Below are 21,103 nucleotides of genomic sequence, written 5' to 3'. Positions count from 1 at the left end.
ATCTTTCTTCTGGCAAAAATTACAAACTTCCACATGTTTGCAGATAGGAGTTTGAAACCTCTACAGTAAGGTTTTTCTGATACGCTAAATCTGATGGTGTCATTTTCATTGAGGTTCTTTGAGTTTTAAGGGGTATTTCACTCTTTTTCTGAAAATCAGGCAAATTATCCGAGGCTCGTAGCCTTTGATAAGTAAGACTAAACTTAAAGAAAGTTACATGTTTGAAATAGCATAATAAGCCGATTCTTTTATATATCAATTGGTATTAAAATTCTGTTTTTAGAGTTTCAATTACTATTGAGTCTGGTTGCTCCTTTCTTACAATTTGTTACAGCGAACTGTTTGATAATTATTCGAATACTGGGATTTCAAATTTTTAATGCGCAATCATCTCCAGCAATAGTTTAAGCGCCAAGTCTGGCAATGCTGCCTAGAATTTAGAAATTGTTCTTTCCCTTTTGTGTTCAACATCTTGTTGGCTTTTTCTATGATCAACGGCAACACTATTTACGATTTTTCTGTAGGTGCTTTCACACTACAGCAGAGAACCTTTCACAATAGCTTAAGTTAAAATTTTACGTCACATTTTGTAGTCCTGCGGAAAACATTTCGTGTGTAAGGGAAGCAACACCAAACAGAATGAGCCCTACCTAGAATTTTATGTTTCCTTAGTTTATTCTACGTGATGGAAAAGTTAATATAGTAGCAATTAAATGAAATTTCTGTATAAGCAATAAATTTTAGAAGTTAAATTCAGACGGCTTACCTAAGAAGGCTGGGATTGATACTCCATCAGAACTTGAATCGCATACATAACCTCGCTCTTTATGCTGAAATTTGAATTGTGTCCCAATTCTTTAAGAACGACTTCTGAAACACAAGGTTCGTTTACTTAAAATAATAAGATAATTAATTTACTTAAAATAAATTGATTTACTGAAAATTGATAAACTTGATTGATATTTTTTATTGATAAACTTTGATTGATATTGAATTGATAAAATTGAAAATTGGTAAAATTGATTTACTATAAATTGATTAATAATTGATTTACTTAAAATAAATATAACTTAATAATAATAAAATAATAATAAGAAGCATTTAAAAAGCACTAAAAACATTAGCGTGAAGAGCGAGGTATTTAGAGGGCAGCCCCCCTCATATGCGTAATAATTTCTGTTAGTTTTAAGTTTTATTGCTGCTCCTTACTTTCAGTTAAAAAAAACTTGTTTTCTTCATTGTTTAATATCCTTAAAGAGCTCAATGGCTCTTTATTAAAGCTAGCGCTAAAGCATTGCCTGTTAAAAGTGACTATCACACTACGTTCGTAATTTTCAAATGAAGTCGTGAACGTTTTAGTATCTGACATTTAGTAAAACCTTTTAATTTGGCCTCTATGTAACTCTCTCAAACAGCTCGTTTTAACAAACCGTAAATAAGGAGCGACGCGGCTCAATAGTAACTGAAACTCTAAAAAAACGGAGTTTTTATACCAATGTATATATAAAAAAAAAACAGTTTATTATGTATATTCTAAATATACAACTTTCATTAAGTCTAGTGTTACACATCAAAGGCCCGATCCTGAAAATATGTGCCTGATTTTCCAAAAAGGGGAAATCACCCCCTAAAATCTTAACAAAAATTGCACCATCAAATTCAGCGTATCAGGGAACCTTTATCAGAGATTTCAACCTCCTATCTGCAAGAATGTGGAATTTTATATTTTTGCCGGAAGAAAGCTCACAGATGCGTGTTTATTTATTTTTTTCCCAAGGGTGACTCTACTGACTCAGTGGTCCGAGAATATCAGTAGGGGGTTCATTTCAATGGAAATTGAAAGTTCGTGTGCTCTTTTTCAGTGAAAAAAATATTGGAGGGTAATCCCTCCTCGGCTCATTTCCCCCAAATCCTCCGATCAAAGTTTTGATTTAGCCATTTTGTGCATCATAGTTGGAAGGTCTTATACCAATGTCTTTAGATATAAGACAACCCCCCGACAAACTCTGGGAGAAGGTCTTTAAGTTAAAAAATTTGCCTATTTTACGCACACTACTTGTTATTTTGAAGTATGCATAGATTTTTGGGTGGGGGGGGGACTAGGAAATTTCCCATGGATAGAGAAATTTTCAGGAGGTGAACTTGTCAGAGGAAATTTTACGCTCAGGGATTTCCAGAAGTCTTATGCAACATTCTGTTTATATGTTTTGATTTCTCTTTTCCGTCTCAATTTTATGCGAGAAGTTGTTAAGGGTAATTGTCCGGTGTAAATTTTCACTGGAACTGAATTGCCCAGAGGATATTTTCGAGGGGAGGGGATTACTCCCTTGAGGTGGGGCCAGATTTCCTGGCATTATTTAATAACGATAAGAAATTAAATAATAAAATATTTTTTTCAACTGAAAGTAAGGAACAACATAAACTCTTAACATGAAAAGATATTATTATGTGTTCGAGGGGGTTGCCCCCTCTTCAACATCTTGCTCTTCACACTAGAGTTTAAATTTTGTCCCAATTCTTTAAGAACGACTCCTGAATAATAGTCACTTAAATAGAACAGTAAGAAGCTTTTTTTATAGTACTAAAAGACTTTAGGGTAAAGAGTGGGGTGTTGAGGAGGGGCCAATCTCCTTCATATTTGTAATAAAATCTGTTCGTTTTAAGTTTTAATGTTGCTCCTTACTTCAGTTGAAAAAAAATTGTTTTCTTATTTAATTTTTTCATAACTTATGTGAGTTAATACCCAAGGAGAATTTTGGTCCATGCTCTAAGGCTGGCACAATATTTTGCAAATGTTTACACAATATATTGCACAATATTTTCGCAATATTAAATGAAGTCAGTGCTTTACTAAAAATGATTCTTGTTTCGCGCAGTGTGTGTGCGTTTTTTTTTTCTTAAAATCAGCCAGAGCATAAAATCAACACAATAACACAAGGCTAACCAGAATTTATGAATAAAGGTATCACGACTAAGACTGGAGCTACCCCTTCAACCTCTCATTCCGTCTAAAACGGATGGGAGTCATTTGCGTTCTACTGAAAATGACGTATATTACACATAGTTGGGTTTCTATTTTTCTAAAAATCAACAATTTGAAAGAAAAAACGATAATAATAAAAAAAGAAAACAAAATATTTCTTAGATTAGGCCTAGGCCTACTTAAGATTTAATTACTTTGTGTTTTCCGTTTAATTTACATTACAAAGCAAATTTAAAGGCCTACTATTTTAGTTGGTCACCTAGTTGTCAAGAGTTATCCTTTTCATTATATTTCGTTAAAAAAGTACAAAGAAATGATTATTGATAAAATTAATTAAATTGATTTGATTAAATTGATTATTGATTAAGAAATGATTAAAAATACAAAGAAATTATTACCAAATAAATATGAGGTGATCTGCATTGAAGTGATCTACAATTTATTTCCTTCAGATTTGAAAAAAATGTGTTTAAGAAATATGAGGTCTGAATAAACATTTACTGAGAATCAGACTCGGAAAAGTATAATAATCGTTTAAAATGTATTTATACCTGAATATCTTAGAAATTTTCGATTTTTCAATGTTGTAATGACGAAATGTAAACTGTTTTAATTATATTTTGTTTTCAGTAAAATATAAATGACGTCGTGGCATTTAAAGGGTTAGGAGAGTGGTAGCCCTCATCTTGATTGGGATGTATCCGCTCATTTATTTTTGTGTGTGCAATTTTGATCTCTAGAAACAGATTGTGATTGCACATGGTCTGCCAAAATAACACGTTTGTCTTGACATGCATAAAAACCGTTCATAACTGTGACTAAATATAGCTATACTAACAAACAAATAAACAAATTAGGCGCAATGCTATGCTATTGCTTATATCAAAGAGCAACAAGCGATCGAAGTATTTTTTATTATTATTATTTTTTCACTTAATATGGGCAGGGTGCCAACACATTAGTGCCGGAGAATCTTTAGTGCCGTTTTTGAGAGTCAATAGTGACCCAAGGGTGACTAGCCCCCTTACCCAGGCCTATTTTCCCCATAGTCATATAGCTATATATAGCTAAATATATATATATATATGTATATATATATATATATATATATATATATATATATATATATATATATATATATATATATATATATATATATAGCTAAATATATATAGCATATAGCTAAATATAGCTATACTAACAAACAAATAAACAAATTAGGCGCAATGCTATACTATTGCTTATATCAAAGAGCAACAAGCGAAAAGTATTTTTTATTATTATTATTTTTTCACTTAATATGGGCAGGGTGCCAACACATTAGTGCCGGAGAATCTTTAGTGCCGTTTTTGAGAGTCAATAGTGACCCAAGGGTGACTAGCCCCCTTACCCACGCCTATTTTCCCCATAGTCATCCGATCGAAATTTGAAGAAGGGTATTTTTTTTTCAAAATGTTCCAAAGACCAAAAAACTATGGCTTTCAGATTGACAAACCCCCCCCCCCCACACACACACACAGGCACTGAGGTAAGGGCTGTAAGCTATACAAGTTTCATGTTGTTATTATGTAAGGTTTTACTTATGGAAGAAATGGTCGCATGATCTTTGGAGGAGGCTTATTCGATTGGAAATTAAAGGGGGAGGGATTGACACCCCCAAGCCCTCGGTGTAAGGGCTGTTTGTTATGCAACTTTTCTATTTTTAACATATCAAGTTTTTTTATGTAAAAAAAGGTATGTTTAATTCTGCATTATAGGCAGCACAATAGCGCTGAAATTATCTTAAAAAAACTTTTTCTACAAAATAAGTTTTTTGTAGAAAAGTAAAGAAATCTATGCAGCCAAAAATAAGCAGGAATAAAATCAAACAATCTACAAAGCGTAAAACTACCACAAATTACCATCTATGAATAAATGAAACCCAGAACGAAGAGAAACCAAAGGCAAGCGCAATAGCGGCCACCTTAGTAAAGAACGATGTTGACACTATGTATTATTTAGTTATTAAATATAAAAAAAACAATTTTTTTAACTGAAAGTAAGGAGCGATATTAAAAACTAAAACGAAGAGAAATTACTCCGTATATGAAAGGGACTGTTCCCTCCTCAACACCCCGCTCTTTACACTAAAATTTGACTCTTTCTCTCAACTCTACTTTTTAAAACAGCACTACTTTTAACTACTAAAAAGCTACTTTTAATTAATGCATTAATTCTGAACGTTTTTGAATTAATGCATGTTTTGATTTTGGCTTTCCGCCCATGAATAATTAAAACACTAATTTGCATATTAATTTATTTTTTTGGCTAAATGGCTTCCTCATATTTTTGATCGGACAATTTGGGGAAAAAGAAGCGGGGAGTAGGCCTAGTTACCCTCCATTTTTTTGGTTATTTAAAAAGGCAACTAGAACTTTTAATTTTTTTATGAACGTTTTTATTAGTAAAAATATACATACCTTACGAATTAACTTACGTAACGAACTTCTATATTCGCCTGTTTTTATTACATATATGAGGGGGTTCATCCCCTCGTCAATACCTCGCTCTTTGCACTAAAGCTTAAATTTTGTCCCAATTCCTTAAGAATGACCGCTGAATCACAAAGGCCGTAGAATAAATAGTTAAAATCAATAAAATTACTTTAGCGTAAAGAGCGAGGTATTAGAAGAAGGTGAACTCATCATATGCATAATAATTTCTGTTCATTTTGTTTTAATGCTGCTCCTTACTTCCAGTTGAAAAAACATTTTCATATTCTATTTTTCATTGTTCTTTAAAAAAAACTAAAAAATCCTTCGCCCCCTTCATGGAAATTTTTTTTCTCCCTTGACAAATTCCTCCATGGAAAGTTCCCCACGCGTAACCCCGTCCCCTCGACCTCACCACCCAACCAAAAAAAATCCCCCTGAAAGCGTATGTACACTTCCCAATAACCATTACTATAAGGAAACACGGGTCAAAGTTTGTAACTTGCAACCCCTCCCACGGAGACTGTGGAGGAGTAAGTCGTCCAAAAGAAATAGTTATTAGGTTTTTCGACTACGTTGAATAAAATGGCTATCTCAGAATTTTGATCCGATGGCTTTGGGAAAAAGAAGAGTGTGGGAGGGGGGCATAGGTGCCCTCGGATTTTTTGGTCACTTTAAAAAGCCACTAACTTTTAATTTCCGTTAGAATGAGCCCTCTCACGACATTATAGGACAACTGGGTCGATACGATTACCCCTGGGGGAAAAATAAACAAAAAAACAAACAAATAAACACGCACCCGTGATCTGTCTTGTGGCAAACAATGTAAAATTCCATATTTTTGTAGATAGGAGCTTAAAACTTCTACAGTAGGGTTCTCTGATACGCAAAATCGGGTGGTTTGATTTCCGATAAGATTCTATGACTTTTAAGGGGTGTTTCCACCTATTTTCGTAAATAGGCAAATCTTCTCAGGCTTGTAACTTTTGATGGGTAAGTCTAAACTTAATGAAACTTATATATTTAAGATCAGCATTAAAATGTAATTCTTTTGATGTAGCTATTGTTATATAAGTTTCGGTTAATATTGAGCCGGGTCGCTCCTTACTACAGTTCGTTACCACGAACTGTTTGATTTTTTTTTTGTCTTAGACCAGGGCATTTTGTATCGAAGGATCTCTCGTAGAAATTTCAAAAGCGGCTCGTTCGATTAAAAATTGAAAGTGCTAATGCCCTTTTTAATAGTCGAAAATGATTGGAGGGTAACTAGCCCCCTTTCTCTGCCCACCATTTGCCCAAACACATCCAATCGACATTTTGAGATAGCTATTTTGTTCAACTTAGTTGAAAGGATTGGAATTTGTATCTTTGGGGATGACAACCCCCCCACAGCCCTCAGGGCAAAAGGTTGTAAGTTAAGCCCTAGAGGCATATAAGGTTTTTGACGGGAAGTTTTGTCGTAGAACCTTCAAAAAGGGCTAATTTGATTGAAAATTGAGAGGGCTAGTGCTCTTTTTAAGAGTCGAAAGTTATCTGAGGGTCAATACCCCCCTCCACGTTCATCACTCCCCCAAATACTTCCGACAACCACTTGGATATAGCCATTTTGTTCAACGTAATCGAAAGGTCTGGAAATTTCGTCTTTGAAGATGAACCCCCCCCCCCCCCACAGCCCTTGGAACAAGGGTTGTAAGTTATGCCCTCAGTGTATATAAGGTTTTTTATAGAAAATTTTTCATAGAAATTTCAAAAAAGGCTCACTTGATTGGGGCCCACGCTCACCGTTTTCCCAAATACTTTCGATCACAATTTTTAGATAGACATTTTATTAAACGTAGTTGAAAGCTCCGGAAATTATGTCTTTAAGGATGACAAGGAGGGAGCTCATTGTATTGGTAATCAGAAGCTCTAGTGCCCCTTTTAAGAGTCAAAGTGATCGGAGTGCTACACCCCCCCCCCCCCCCCCACAAACACACGTTTTATTGTCGAAATGCATCTAATTGAAATTTTGAGATAGTCACTTTATTCAAAATAGTCAAAATATCATATAACAAGGCCTTAGGGGTTGAAACAAACCCCCAGAGCCAGGGGAAAGGGTTTTATGCTATGCCCGGGGGCATTAAAGGTTTTTGTGGAAGGGATGGTTGTATAAGCTTTAAAAGAGTTTCAATATGTTGAAAATTAGAAGTTCTAGTTTCCTTTAGAGTCAAAAGTGATGGAGGGCAGCTACACCCCCTACCCCTGACTACAAATCTTCACCAAACGAATCTGATTAAAATTCTGAGATAGTGATTTTTCCCAAAATAGTCAACAGAGAATATAGCACTGTCTCTAGGGTTGACACAGCCACCCAGTGCCCTGTAGATATGGTTTTGAGTCATGCCCTGGGGGCACACAAGGTTCTTATAGAATGGATGGTCGTATAAACTTCACACGGCGCTCATTTGATTTAAAATTGAAAGTTATATTGCCATCTTTAAGAGTCAAAAGTGATTTGAGAGTGAATATCCCCCACGCTCATCATTTCCTCACAGATGTCCAATCAAAAATTATAGATAGTAATTTTATTCATTGTAGTTGAAGGGTCTGGAAATTATGTCTTTGAGGAAGAAACCCCCACCCACTGCTCTCAGAGCAAGAGTTGCAAGTTACACCCCCAGGGACATATAAGGTTCTTATAGAAAGGTTGGTCATATATGCTTTGGAGGGGCCTCACTGGATTGGTAATCTGAATTTCTAGTGCCCTTTTTAAGAGACAAAGTGACGACAGAGCAGCTACCCCCACCCCCCAATACGTTGTGTTTTGTCGAAATACATCGAAAAAAAATTTGACATAGTCATTTTATTCAAAACAGTCCTAAGATCATATAACAAGACTTTTGGGGTTGATTCAAACCATCAGAGCCTGGGTGTGACGGTTATAAGCTATGCCACACGGCATTTAAAAGTTTTATGGAAGGTATGGTTCCCCGGGCGATTGTGTGTATTTATAGTTTTTGTAATTTAGTACTTAGATGAAAAGTTCATTCATTTTTATTTTTATTGTTGTTTAACTTTAGAAGAGGCTCATTTGTTTGCAAATTGGAAGTTCTAGTTCCTTTTTAAGCGTCAAAGTGATGGAAGAAATTTAGCTACCCTCTCTCCGACAACCCCCTTTTCATTAAACGCATCTTATTGGAATTGTGAGATAGCAATTTTGTTCAAAATAGTCCGAAAAACATATAATGACGCCTGTAGTTTTGACAATACCCCATCAGCGCCTTTAGATAGGATTGTAAGTTATGTCACAAAAGCATTAAAGGTTTTTATGGAATGGGCGGTCGTATAAAGTTCAGATGGGGCTCATTTATTTGAAATTGGAAGTAAATTGCCCATTTCAAGAGTCACAGGGATTTGAGAGAAACTGGCCCCTCCCCCTCCACATTCATCATTTCTCTTAACACCTTAGTAAAAATATGGATATAACAATTTCGTTCATTGTAGTTGAAGGGTCCGTAAATAATGTCTGCAAGGAAGACACCCCCCCTATAGGTTTCAGGGCAAGGGTTGTAAGTTATGCCCTGGTGGCACAGAAGGTTCTTATAGAAAAGGTGATCGTATATACTTTGGAGGGGACTCACTGGATTGGTAATCGTAAGTTCTAGTATCCTTTTTCAAAAAGATTCAAAGTGATCAGAGCAAAGCTACCTCCCCCCCCCCCCCACACACATGCACATCCACGCACACAAACATGCTGTGTTTCCCGAGATGCATCCAATAGGTATTTTGAGACACTCCTTTTATTCGAAATATTTCAAAGATCATATAGCAAGGCTTTTGAGGTTTATGCAAACCAGCAGAGTCTGAGGGCAAGAGTGGTAGACTATGCCCTTAGGGCATTTACGGTGATTATGGAAGGAATGGCTGTATAAACCTTAGAAGTGGATCATTTGACTGAGATTTGCAGTTCTAATTTCCTTTTAAGAGTCAATAGTGATGAAGTTCAACCTACCCTAACCCCTCCCCCCAACTACCCCTCTTGTCGCCAAATGTTTCTGATTGAAATTTTGCTATAGCAATTTTGCTGAAGAGCGAAAAGAGCGAGCGTAAAGAGCGAGGCGTTACAGAGGGGACAACCTCTTTCATGTACGGAATAATTTCCGTTCGTTTTAATTTTTAATGTCGCTTTCAATGCCCCTTTTCCTAATGATACAGGAATACAGCTGAATATCCATTGTCAGTTTAATATTCATATACTAATATGTATTTCTTAAAGTCTTAATAATATCTGATTTAAAAAATAAAGAGTCATAACATTTAAAATACATATATTTCTTTCGGTAAAGTGCAAATTATGTTCCGGTCTTGAGAAGGCTTGGCGGTTGTCATCCCTACTCATGTTGATTTCTGCTTGTATTGAGTTTGACTTGGTTATTTATTGTAATTAATTAAAAAAAAACTTTTCCACAAAAGAAGTTTTTCTAAGAAAATTAAAAATTTCTTTTAAAGAAAATGAGAAAAAATTAAATTAAGTAATCTACCAAGTGTAAAGCTACCAAAAATCTCCATCGATAAATAAATGAAACCCAAAACGAATAGAAATTACAATAAAAAAAACCCAGTCAAGCTAAAAAAAAAAAAAAAAAAAAATTAACATGAATAGGACTCAAAACCCCTATTCTTCCCAAGGCCAGAATATAATTTGCATTTTACTGAAAAAGTACAGATGAATGTGCATTGTCAGTTTTATATGCATATGCTGATATTGTTCCTTAAAATGTTAATTATGCTTGATTTATTAAATTTGTAAAAGTAAAAACAATTAAAATTTATTTTTTCTATGCAGCAATCTGGATACAAAAAGTATATCTTGATTTAGTTTAACTTTCCCCTCAACGTTTCCTCAGATATTTTTTTTCAAAATCCTCAGCTTTAGTAGTACTCGCTGCAGAAGTATTAGTTTTAGTGATAGTTGTGGTAGTAGTAATAGTAATTTTGGTAGCAGTATGAGGAGCAGCAGTTGTAGTAGTAGCGTTCAAATATTGTCTTTTTGGTCAATTGATCATCTCTCTTATCATTTCCTGAAAGTTCCAAATTAATATACTCAGTTATTCCCGAGTTACACCCTTTTGACAACCCATAAAACATATAGTAGTATGATATAGTAGTTCTACACTCCCCTCCACATTTCCTGAGAGACTCATCTTAATACCCCTCGTTTTGGGAAAGTAAAAGTTAAACAATTATACCTTTATCTCAATAACATATACTATATGTAAACAATGAACAAGTTGCATAACTTGTAGCCCTTGTCCTTAGGCGTTGGGCGGGTGGGGGTGATATCCCCAAACGCAAACTAACTGAGCCTTTCAACGATACTAAAAAAAATTTGTGTCTCAAAACTAAGTTTGGATATTTGTTATGGAAAATGATGAGTGTGGGGGGGGGAGGAGTCAAATCACTCAAATCACTTCGACTCTCAAAAACAATTTCCAATTTAAATTAAATGAAACCCATCTGAATAAAACATAACCACCCATTCTATAAAAACTTTTTATGTCCCTGGCGCTTAACTTAGAGCCCTTCTCCCAGGACTCTGGGGGATAGTGTCAACCATAGACTATTGCTATATTCTAGGGCTATTGGTTTAATACGATAAATCCTCAGAAAAATCTACAGTAAACAAATAAATGACAGTGATGTTTCTTCCGGCGAAAAAATACAGAAGTCACCATTTTTGTCAATAGGAGCGGGAAATTTCTACGGTAGGATATATATTGTGATATGCTGAATCTGATGCGTCAATTTCATTCAGATTCTTGACTTTGTGAAGATGAATCTCTTTTTTGAAAATCGGAAAAAAATTGCAAAATATTAGACTGGTACAAAAAAAGAAATGCATGATGAGTACAAGAACGTCTATAGTCAAAACCAAAGTAACTCATTTGTATGAAATTTCAGGGTGGTAAAAATAGCTATAACAATATCCCTACGACAATCAGTTTAAAACAGTTTAAAAGAGCTCAAAACGGGCAATCAGTGTCACCTAACTATCTTTGAAACCAAATCCGTACGATGCATCGCTGGTATCACCTACCACGACAAATGTCCAACTCCAAGCTTCTCCATAATCTGAAAGTCAAACTCACCATGCTGGGTAAAATAAAACTACAGCTACTCTTATAGCTAGGACATACTCAACACATGGCTAGCACTCGTCTTCCAAAGATAACCTTCGATGGAGTCTAGCCCTTATCAAACAGTTCGCGGTAATGAACTAGTAAGGAGCGACCGGGCTCAATAGTAACCGAAACCCTAAAAAACCAAATTTTGATACAAATAGTTAAATCAAAAGAATCACATTTAACGCTGATTTTAAATATATAAGCTTCATCAAGATTAGACTTACTCGTCAAAAGTTACGTGCCTTAGAAAATTTGCCTTATTTTAGAAAATAGGGAGAAACACCCCCTTAAAAATCACAGAATCTTACCAAAAATAACACTATCAGATTCAGAGTATCAGATAATTCTACTGCAAGAGTTTCAAGTTCCTATCTACAAAAATATGGAATTCTGTATTTTTTGCCGGAAGACAGATCACAGATGCGTGTTTTATTTTTTTCTTTTTTTTCCCAGGGGTGATCGTATCGACCCAGTGGACCTAAAATGTTGCAAGAGGGCTCATTCTAACGGATATTAAAAGTTCTAGTGCCTTTTTTAAGTAACCAAAAAATTGGAGGGCAGCTAGGCTCCCTCCCACGCACATTTTTTCCCCAAAGTCACCGGAAAAAAATTTTGAGGTAACCATTCAGCTCAACTAAGTCCAAAACCTAATAAATATGTCTTTGGGAATGACTTAATCCCCAAAGTCCCTGGGGGAGGTGCTGCAAGTTTCAAACTTTGACTATTGTTTGCATATAGTAATAGTTATTAGGATGTGTACAGACATTTTCAGGGGGACTTTTTTGCTTTAGGGTGGGAGTGGGTCGAGGGAGAGAATTACGTGGGATTATTTTTCCATGGAGGAATTTATCAAGAGGGATGAGAATTTCCGTAAAGGGGGAGCAGGATTTTCTTGCATTATTAAAAAAAATAATAAAACAATGAGAAAATAAATAAAAAAATTTTAACCTGGAAGTAATGAGTAGCATTAAAACTTAAAACGGACATACAAATTTGACGTATATAAGGAGGTTCGTCTCCTCCACAATACCTTGTTCTTTACGCTATCTTGTTTTTAGTAATTTCTACTGTTTATTCTACGGCCTTGGTGATTCAGGGGTCATTCTTAAAGACTTGGTATAAAGTTCAAGCTTTAGTGTAAAGAGCGAGGTATTGACGAGGAGGCAAACCCCCTCATATGCGTAATAAGAATACACAAATATAGAAGTTTGTTATGTCAGTTAAGTATGTTAGGGTAGCTATGCCTCCTCCCCCACCCTTTGTTTTTATCAAAATCATCAAAACAGTGAGAAAGCCATTTAGCAAAAAAAAGATTAATATGCAAATTTCATTTTAATTATTCATGTGCGGTGAGCCAAAATCAAAACTTGCATTAATTCAAAAACGTTCAGAAATTAAATATAAAAAAACAAGTTTTTTTAACTGCAAGCAAGGAGCAACATTAAAACTTAAGACGAACAGAAATTACCACGTGTACGAAAGGCTGTCCCCTCCGCAACCCCTCGCTCTTTACGCTAAAGCTTTTATATTGTTTTAAAAAGTAGAGTTTTGACAGAGTCAAACTTTAACCTTCCTATAGCTCTTTACCACGAACTATTTGATAAGGACTAGACTCCATCGAAGGTTATCTTTGGAAGACGAGTGCTAGCCATGTGTTGAGTATGTCCTAGCTATAAGAGTAGATGTAGTTTTATTTTACCCTGCAAGGTGAGTTTTACTTTCAGATTATGGAGAAGCTTGGAGTTGGACACTTTGTCGTATTAGGTGATATGAGTGATGCATCGGAGGAATTCGGTTTCAAAAGCAGCTAGGTGACGCTGATCGCCAGTTTTGAGCTATTTTAAACTGTTGTAAACTGATCGTCTTAGGGATATTACTATAGCTATTTTTACCGCCCTGAAATGTCATGAGTTTATTTGGTTTTGACTATAGACGTTCTTTTACCAATCATACATTTCTTTTTTTGTACCAGTCTAATATTTCACGATTTCATCCGATTTTCAAAAAGGAGATTCATCTTCAACAAGTCAAAGGATCGAAATGAAATTGACACATCAGATTCCTTGTATCATAGAATTTTATCTTAGATATTTCAAGCTCCTATCAACAAAAATGACGACTTGTGTATTTTTTTTTAGGAAGAAAGACTACTGACGCGTATTTATTTGCTGTGGCTTTTTCTCAGGGTTGACCGTATTGAACCAATATCCATAGAAGATCGGAAGAGGGATCTTTGATAAAGAAATTTCAAGTGACGAAAAAGACTGGAGGGAAACTAGCTCCCCATCTATTCCCTTTTTTCTCAAAGACATCCAAAAAATTCTGAGATAGACACTTTTCAATATAGTTCAAAGGTCCAATAACTATGCCCTTTTCGGATCATATGACCACCTAAATCCCAAGGGAGAAAGTGTGTTAGTTATAAAACTTGCTCATTGTTTGCATAAGGTATTTACTGATGAGAAAAATACAGAAATTTCTCGGGGAGCAATTAATTGCAAGGAAGGGAATTTTTCAAGGGGAAAATTTCATACCAAAAATAAAGTTTTTAGGGGGAGGCGAATTTCAAAGAAAATTCTAATGGGTTTGTGGGATTTCATGACATGATTTAATCAGAAACTAAATAAAGGAATTTTTCACCTGAAATTAAGGTAGGTGTGCAACATTAAAGCTTAAAACGAGGGGTATGCCCTCTCCTCAATTCCTCGATCTTTACTTTTTGTACTAATCCTTTAAGAACGACTCGAGAAACAAAAGATTGTTTATTTGGGATAAAAAGCTTTTTAAAGTATCAATAAAATTTTTTCAAGACTTAAAACATCAGTGTAAAGAGCGAGGGATTGAGGAGAAAAAAGTGCCTCTCATATACGGTGAGTTTTTTTTTTCATCAAGTCAAGGTTTTAGAGATAGAAGTAGAACTATTCACCTCTCAAAACGCAAGGTATAATACCCGACTAAATAAACCAAGAGAATGAAACCATTGACCATAGATCATTGCCGTATCAAAGATTCTAGCCTAAGGGGGAAGGGTCAATGGCTTGTGAAAGAAGGGGGCTTACAAAAATAATTTTACAAAAGATAAAAAACATTTTACTTGTAATTTTGTTATTTTTGTTCAAGTCATACAAAACTTTGGTGGAAGTACACACTGACTATATAGAGTTGATAAGTTTGAAATAGGGTTGCAAACGTAAAATATGCGAGACAAGGAGAAACTCTAAGAAATATAAATTGTATATATATATATATATATATATATATATATATATATATATATATATATATATATATATATATATATATATCATGAAAAGAGAAATCACCAATGCTACAGCACAAACACAAAAAAAAAAAAAAAAAAAAAAAAAAAAAAAAAAAAAAAAAAAAAAAAAAAAAAAAAAAAAAAAAAAAAAAAAAAAAAAAAAAAAGAGACAGAAGGAGAAAAGGAAGACTGTTTTCCTAAATTAGTGATTAATATAGACCAGCACTTGAATGAGGCCTTAACCCTACTCATCCATACAATCACATAGGTCAAACAGCATAGCCACACACAATCAACCATAAAGAATAATCCATGGACATATATATATATATATATATATATATATATATATATATATATATATATATATATATATATATATATAAACTAGCAAGGCTAGTTTCAAACAATGCTGCCCCCTTGGATATGGTCCTGTCTTATGTCCTCCCATGCCTTTTGTGGCACCTAGGACCTCGGTAGGGAGACTAAGTGAATAAAATCAAATGTCATTAACATGGAGAAGGGGATGGTTTCCCCATTTTTTTTATCGTTGCTCAGTACATATCTAACATCCCTTTTATTATGTTTCAGATGTGGGTAGTTCTATTATCCCTCAGCGTGGCTTTTGCGCCAAGTGCAGCAGTGGAAATTGAAAGCACAATGGCAGAAGGTGTAGATGGCCAAGAGAGATTCATTTTTGTCACAAAAACAGTTACAAACCTAATTATAACAACAAGCACCACTTCGGGGGGTCTTCAAACATGGTGCTACACCGTTGTTTCGGGTCTTATACCAGTGTTTTCAACTGGCACATTTTCTTCTGATGCATACCTTGGAACAAACACGATCTTCGTCAATTCAGCGTCCGCTTGCAGAAAGAGACGCTGGTCTTTTGAAAACCCATTTGACGAATCATTAAAAGGAATTTTGTTGCCATCTGCTATTGCAGCCAAAGAAGATGTCACTGCGGCTGTTGCACTTAGCCAGTAAGTGAATATTCTAATCACATACACAATGAAATGTACAGTAGGATATATAGGTGGGGTACTACTATTTAAGGGTATATAACCATTTTGCACTTCAAACGACTCGTTTGGGGAACCACAAAAACCCACAGTAGTCCCTATTCATGGCACATTTTCATCATATGCTTCGGTTGTCAGATAAACTTATGCTGTGGTTAACACCATAAAAAACATAAACTATTTTGTAAACAAGGCAGAGAGCAACAATTTTAAATTAGAGGATGTAAAAAACACCCTGGCATCTCTTTATTTTAAAATGTGTTTGAACCCAGTAGCATCAATTCACAAAAATTGACACGGGGTGGGGGAGGGAATATGTCTTAATATCCAGGGCAGAGGGTAAAAATGTCCCGTTTCTAGTTTTTGGCACGTTTTGGTTATTAGAAACCTAAAGTGACGTTAGGTTAATCCTAGTGAACAATAACAAAATATGGTGATAAAATAATTCTTTAGAAACAAAATTATTTAAACCTCACCTAACCCAACCTAAAGTAAACTAGCCTAACCCTCACCGCTACCATGATGTTAGAATATATAGCCCAAATTATACACTTCCAATCAATTTTGTCTAAGTCCAATGTATTGTATCATCCGTCACTTTTTTTGTAGTTATGAAACCGGTTTTCTAAGATGCAACCTCAGCATAATCCTTGAATGTGTTTCCAATAACCAACAAGCATCCAATTTTCTCATGGAAAATGGCAAAAAGATAGTTCCAATAAAAATGCACAAAAAGAAAGCATTTTTTAAAATATAGGAAGACAAAGAGATTAGAGAGTAAATGCCCTTCATCACCTCCTTATTAGCCCCACTGTTTGAAATAATTGATGTTGAGCAGGTGATAGCTCCTCTCAAATTGAAGACGTCGAATGCTTTAGGAGCAGAACGTAGTCTTTATATATCAAAGCATTGTCATTTGAAGTTTAACTTACACACAGGGAAAAAGACCATAAAGGTGACGAATGACCTCATTGAAGCATGTGAAAAGGTTATTGTAGTTCCAAAGAAAAATATATCTAAATAATCCTTTTTGTGGGGACTTTGTTATTAAAAAGTTTATCGACAATGCTAAATTGGGGGATTGTGATTGTGATAGGACACTCAATTTCTTATGAAGAATATATTTGATTTTATACATGACAGAAAGGGTTACTACGTCATTTATGGTTTGAATTATTCTTAATATGGTACTATAAACGAATAAAAATGGATATTTTTAACCGATTTTTTTCCTACAATCATAAGATAAAATTGAAAATACCAGAGATTTCCTATATGCATGGGGAAGGGGACTTCTGCTCTCGTCAACCTTTAAACGTGCTCATAAATTACGCCTCGCTCTCACCTATTAGCGGTGTAATTAATGGGTGATGTGATGGAATAACCTTTATTTTTATCTTAATTCTTCAAAGATTATTCGCACTTGCTTTAAAAAACAACCAAATATAAATTCTTCTAAAGGCTTCAGTAAAGCACCGGCTCAATTTAATATAATTAGTAATGGATTAAACTGAGCATTATCCCGCTAAGATATAGGATGATTTCTGTTGTTTTAAGAAGCAATGCCTACCTTCACTTTCACTTGACGTCTATTTCTACAGTAGTGACATAATTTGTGTTATATCATTATATTATTGGGATTATACATTATTTAAACATGTCTAAAATTTACTTAAGTTTCTTTTTTTAGTGAATAGTTAGTTACACAAGAAAATTGTCTGCTTATAGTACAAATAAATGTGAAGCATTAAAAAGCGAAACCTTCAATAACTCATTACAAGGAAAATGAAGTCAAGGTTTTGACTGAAATCGATTCACACTGATGCTTTAATTTAGTGGTCCCCAACGGGTTTCGGGTCATGCCTTACCAAGGCAATTCTAAAATCCTAACACCCCCCTTGTGAGATTTAAATTTTGTTATTCGAAAGTTTATATTCATTCACCTAAAGGTAATTTACAAAACTATTAACATGGTATATTTTTGGGGCCGTCCTCTTTACATATCCTATACGAAAGTAAAACAGTTCAAAATAGGGATGATACCTTTTTATTGACAGTGAATAGATATAAAATTATTTAACCGGATATTCCGAACACATATACAGTGTTCACCATCATCAGAGTTTTACTGCTGATAATGAACAATGTATATGTGTTCGAAATATCCAGTTAAATAATTTTATATCTATTCAATGTCAATAAAAAGGTATCATCCCTATTTTGAACTGTTTTACTTTCGTCATGGAAAGGCAGTGTGGTCTTCGAAGTTATCTATATCCTATACTAATGAAAAATATGGTCTTCATACATTATGAATATGAATTCAATACATTTTATGCAATGTATAAAGTCATTGTAATACTATCATATGCCTCTTTTCCACTTTATGTATCTTTTCATATATCTTTCCATAACTCACCAAAATATCGCAATGCCCTATCGATGGGACCAGCGATCCATGTTGGGAATCACGGGTTTAACGTTAACGGCACATTCAAGTATAAGAATAACCACCTATGTTTGGTCAATTACCTTGACGAACACACTGCGGAATCTTGGACTCAAACCCATGTTAAACAACATATATTCTCATAACATAATCACTAAACCTTAAAAAAGAAAAAGAAAAAGAAATCGTTTCGTTTAACTCTTCAGTAAGCGTATTTTCTTACAGAGCAGACCAAGGCACAGTTGAAGAAATTGAAACTTCTCGTGAATTAACTGAAAAAGAGGCAAGATTGGGATTAAGCTTGATTCACACTGTTACTCAAACGCTGACAGCAATTTCAAGCATTATCACAACCACACAGTTCAGATCAGTGACCCTGACCTGTACCCCGTTGAATCTTGGAATTAGTCCCTGTTAAACTGTTTGTTAGCTGTATATTAATAAACATAACTTCATTATTTTTTATGTTTCTTTGTTTAGTAAGTTGTTTTCTCACAGACGAAAACAGAAATATAGCTACAGAATTTGAAACCGCTCAATAGCTAAGCTTTATTTTACACTATCACTCAAACTGCAATACTTATAAAATTAAATTAAACTCAAACGTGTAATTTTTGAAACTGGATTATGATTTACTTAACCTATTATAATATAAAACACTATTTAAAAATTTTCAAACTCTCATGAATTAAGCTAGCTCAAACTTATATATTTGGCTAAATTCATCTTAAATTCTAAACAAACTGAGCTTGAATCATGCTGTAACTAAAAAGGATTAAAAAGCCATCTTTTTGTTAATTGTTTCCTACTATAAAATGCTACTATTAAATTACATATCTTCATAATGCTGAATCGTATAACAGTTTCACTATTTTAAATGAATTTTTTATGACTATGCTTATTTTCTTAAAGGGAAAAGGAAGCAATGGTTGGAAAGATGGCAAGTACCACAGAGATTATTCACGCTGTCACACAAACTTTATTGTTTAATAAATTCAAATTTATCCAGACTGTTATTAATAGTTAAAAATAAACAATGAGTTATTATCTTGGCCAATAAATCAAGATAATATCATACCTATGGGTACTTTTAAAAAGTAAATAACCTCATATTAAATCCGAAGCTCGTTACCAGAATTTTGTCGTTTTATTGAAAAAACAATTACCCTGTTTCTCTCTATTAATAAAATTTCGATTTTAAAAATATTTTTTTTTAAAATTGATTTGCACCATTTTAAGGTAAAAAAAAATTACCACAATAAGCATCAAGATACTGAGAATTGTGCTTAATTCGCGCTGGAATTCGAAAGGTCAATTTTTGAAGTAATTAAGGTTTACTCATACTTTTGCTCAAATGGGAATTCCTGGAGAAAAATATTATTGTTTCTTATTAATAAATTCGTCATTATTTATGCTTAGTTGTCTAGTAAGTCTGATTTTTTACAGAGCAACCGAAGCTGCAATTGCTGAAATTGAAAGTTCTCGTGAATTAATTGAAATAGAGCCAAGATTCGGACTGAGCTTGATTCACACTATTACTGAGACGTTGACTGCGATTTCAACCATATTTACCACAACTCAGGTCAAATCCGTGTTTCTTACATGCACTCCATTAGATCTTGGACTTAGTTCTGGACTTAGACTTGGACTTGAGTCTTGCACGCTATAAAAAACAAGCTATAAGTCGAAGCCTTGTTGTAATTACCTCCCTATTTCAAATTTAGTGTTTTTTAATTATCTTAACCTAATTGATATTTTTACCGTAATGGGATTTTTAAACGTTAACTAAGCTACACCGAATAGCGTCATTTCGAATTAGAAGCGTTATTAAAAATACTAAGAAATAAGATTGATGCGCACTAATGCTTAAATATTCTTTACAAAAACAGTAAAATTAATATAGATCTTGATAAATGTATCTTTAAAAAATGTATTTTCTTAGCAAATTTATTTTACTGTTAATTACTTTCGGTTGTCTAGTAAGCTTGCTTTCTTACAGGACAAACGAAGCTGCAGTTGCTGAAATTGAAAGTTCTCGTGATTTAACTGGAAATGAGCCAAGATTCATAAAAGCATTGAGCTTGATCCATACTGTTACTCAGACCTTGACAGCCATTTCATCCATAATTACCACCACTCAGGTTAAATCTGTGACCCTAACCTGCACACCTTTGGATCTTGGACTTAGTTCTTGTACATCTTCCTAAATCAATATTAAGTTAGTCTAATAATTATTATAGTACTGAGCTAAATAAATGTAGTTTTCATGAATTTATTGATCTCACATTTATCACTTTCCTAGCAGTAATAGATGTTCAAATATTAGTAAACCTTATATGCTTTTTAAATCTTAATTCATGATCAAAATTTTTGAAAATTAGTAGCTAGTATTGGATTAAGCACTCTTGCAAATGCATATGATTAAAAAAAGTTTAAAATTATCCTATTTGGTATGAAATAAAATTATGGAGATACTCGTCCGTAAACTATAATATTTTTGTTCATTCAAGCAATGTATGACGTAGTATAGGATTCCGTATGATCCTGAGTTGCTTTGAAAAAAAAAAATAAAAATAAAAAAATTAATCAATTTGTTTTGATAAAGTTACTTTACGGTCCAAATTATCCGATCCCGCTCGCTTGTTTTCACGGTCATTTACATCCGAAGAAAAATTAAGCTGACAGCATTTTGTTAACTAGGCAATAGAACATTCAAAAAGGGGACGTATATATCTTTATTCGCTTTTTC

At 34.1% G+C, this 21,103-nt stretch overlaps 1 protein-coding gene across 5 annotated transcripts in view; it reads left to right on the top strand.

Annotated features, from left to right (window-relative positions):
* Positions 1-20,625, top strand: part of LOC136025839 (uncharacterized) — a 45,125-nt gene extending 24,500 nt beyond the window's left edge. For 3 of the 5 annotated variants that reach the window (XM_065701847.1, XM_065701844.1, XM_065701845.1), the window contains exons 2-3: positions 15,472-15,866; positions 19,801-20,347. In XM_065701847.1, the coding sequence (XP_065557919.1) occupies positions 15,472-15,866; positions 19,801-20,023 (618 nt within the window). In that variant the 3' untranslated portion in view covers positions 20,024-20,347. The other 2 variants (XM_065701846.1, XM_065701848.1) reach the window with 2 other exon arrangements.
* The last annotated feature ends 478 nt before the right edge of the window (positions 20,626-21,103 follow it).

Source organism: Artemia franciscana, chromosome 4 (assembly GCF_032884065.1).
Source record: "Artemia franciscana chromosome 4, ASM3288406v1, whole genome shotgun sequence".
Classification (NCBI taxonomy): Eukaryota; Metazoa; Arthropoda; class Branchiopoda; order Anostraca; family Artemiidae; genus Artemia; species Artemia franciscana.
Note: the sequence above shows the minus strand (reverse complement) of the source record. Positions and strands in the feature narration are given on the sequence as shown.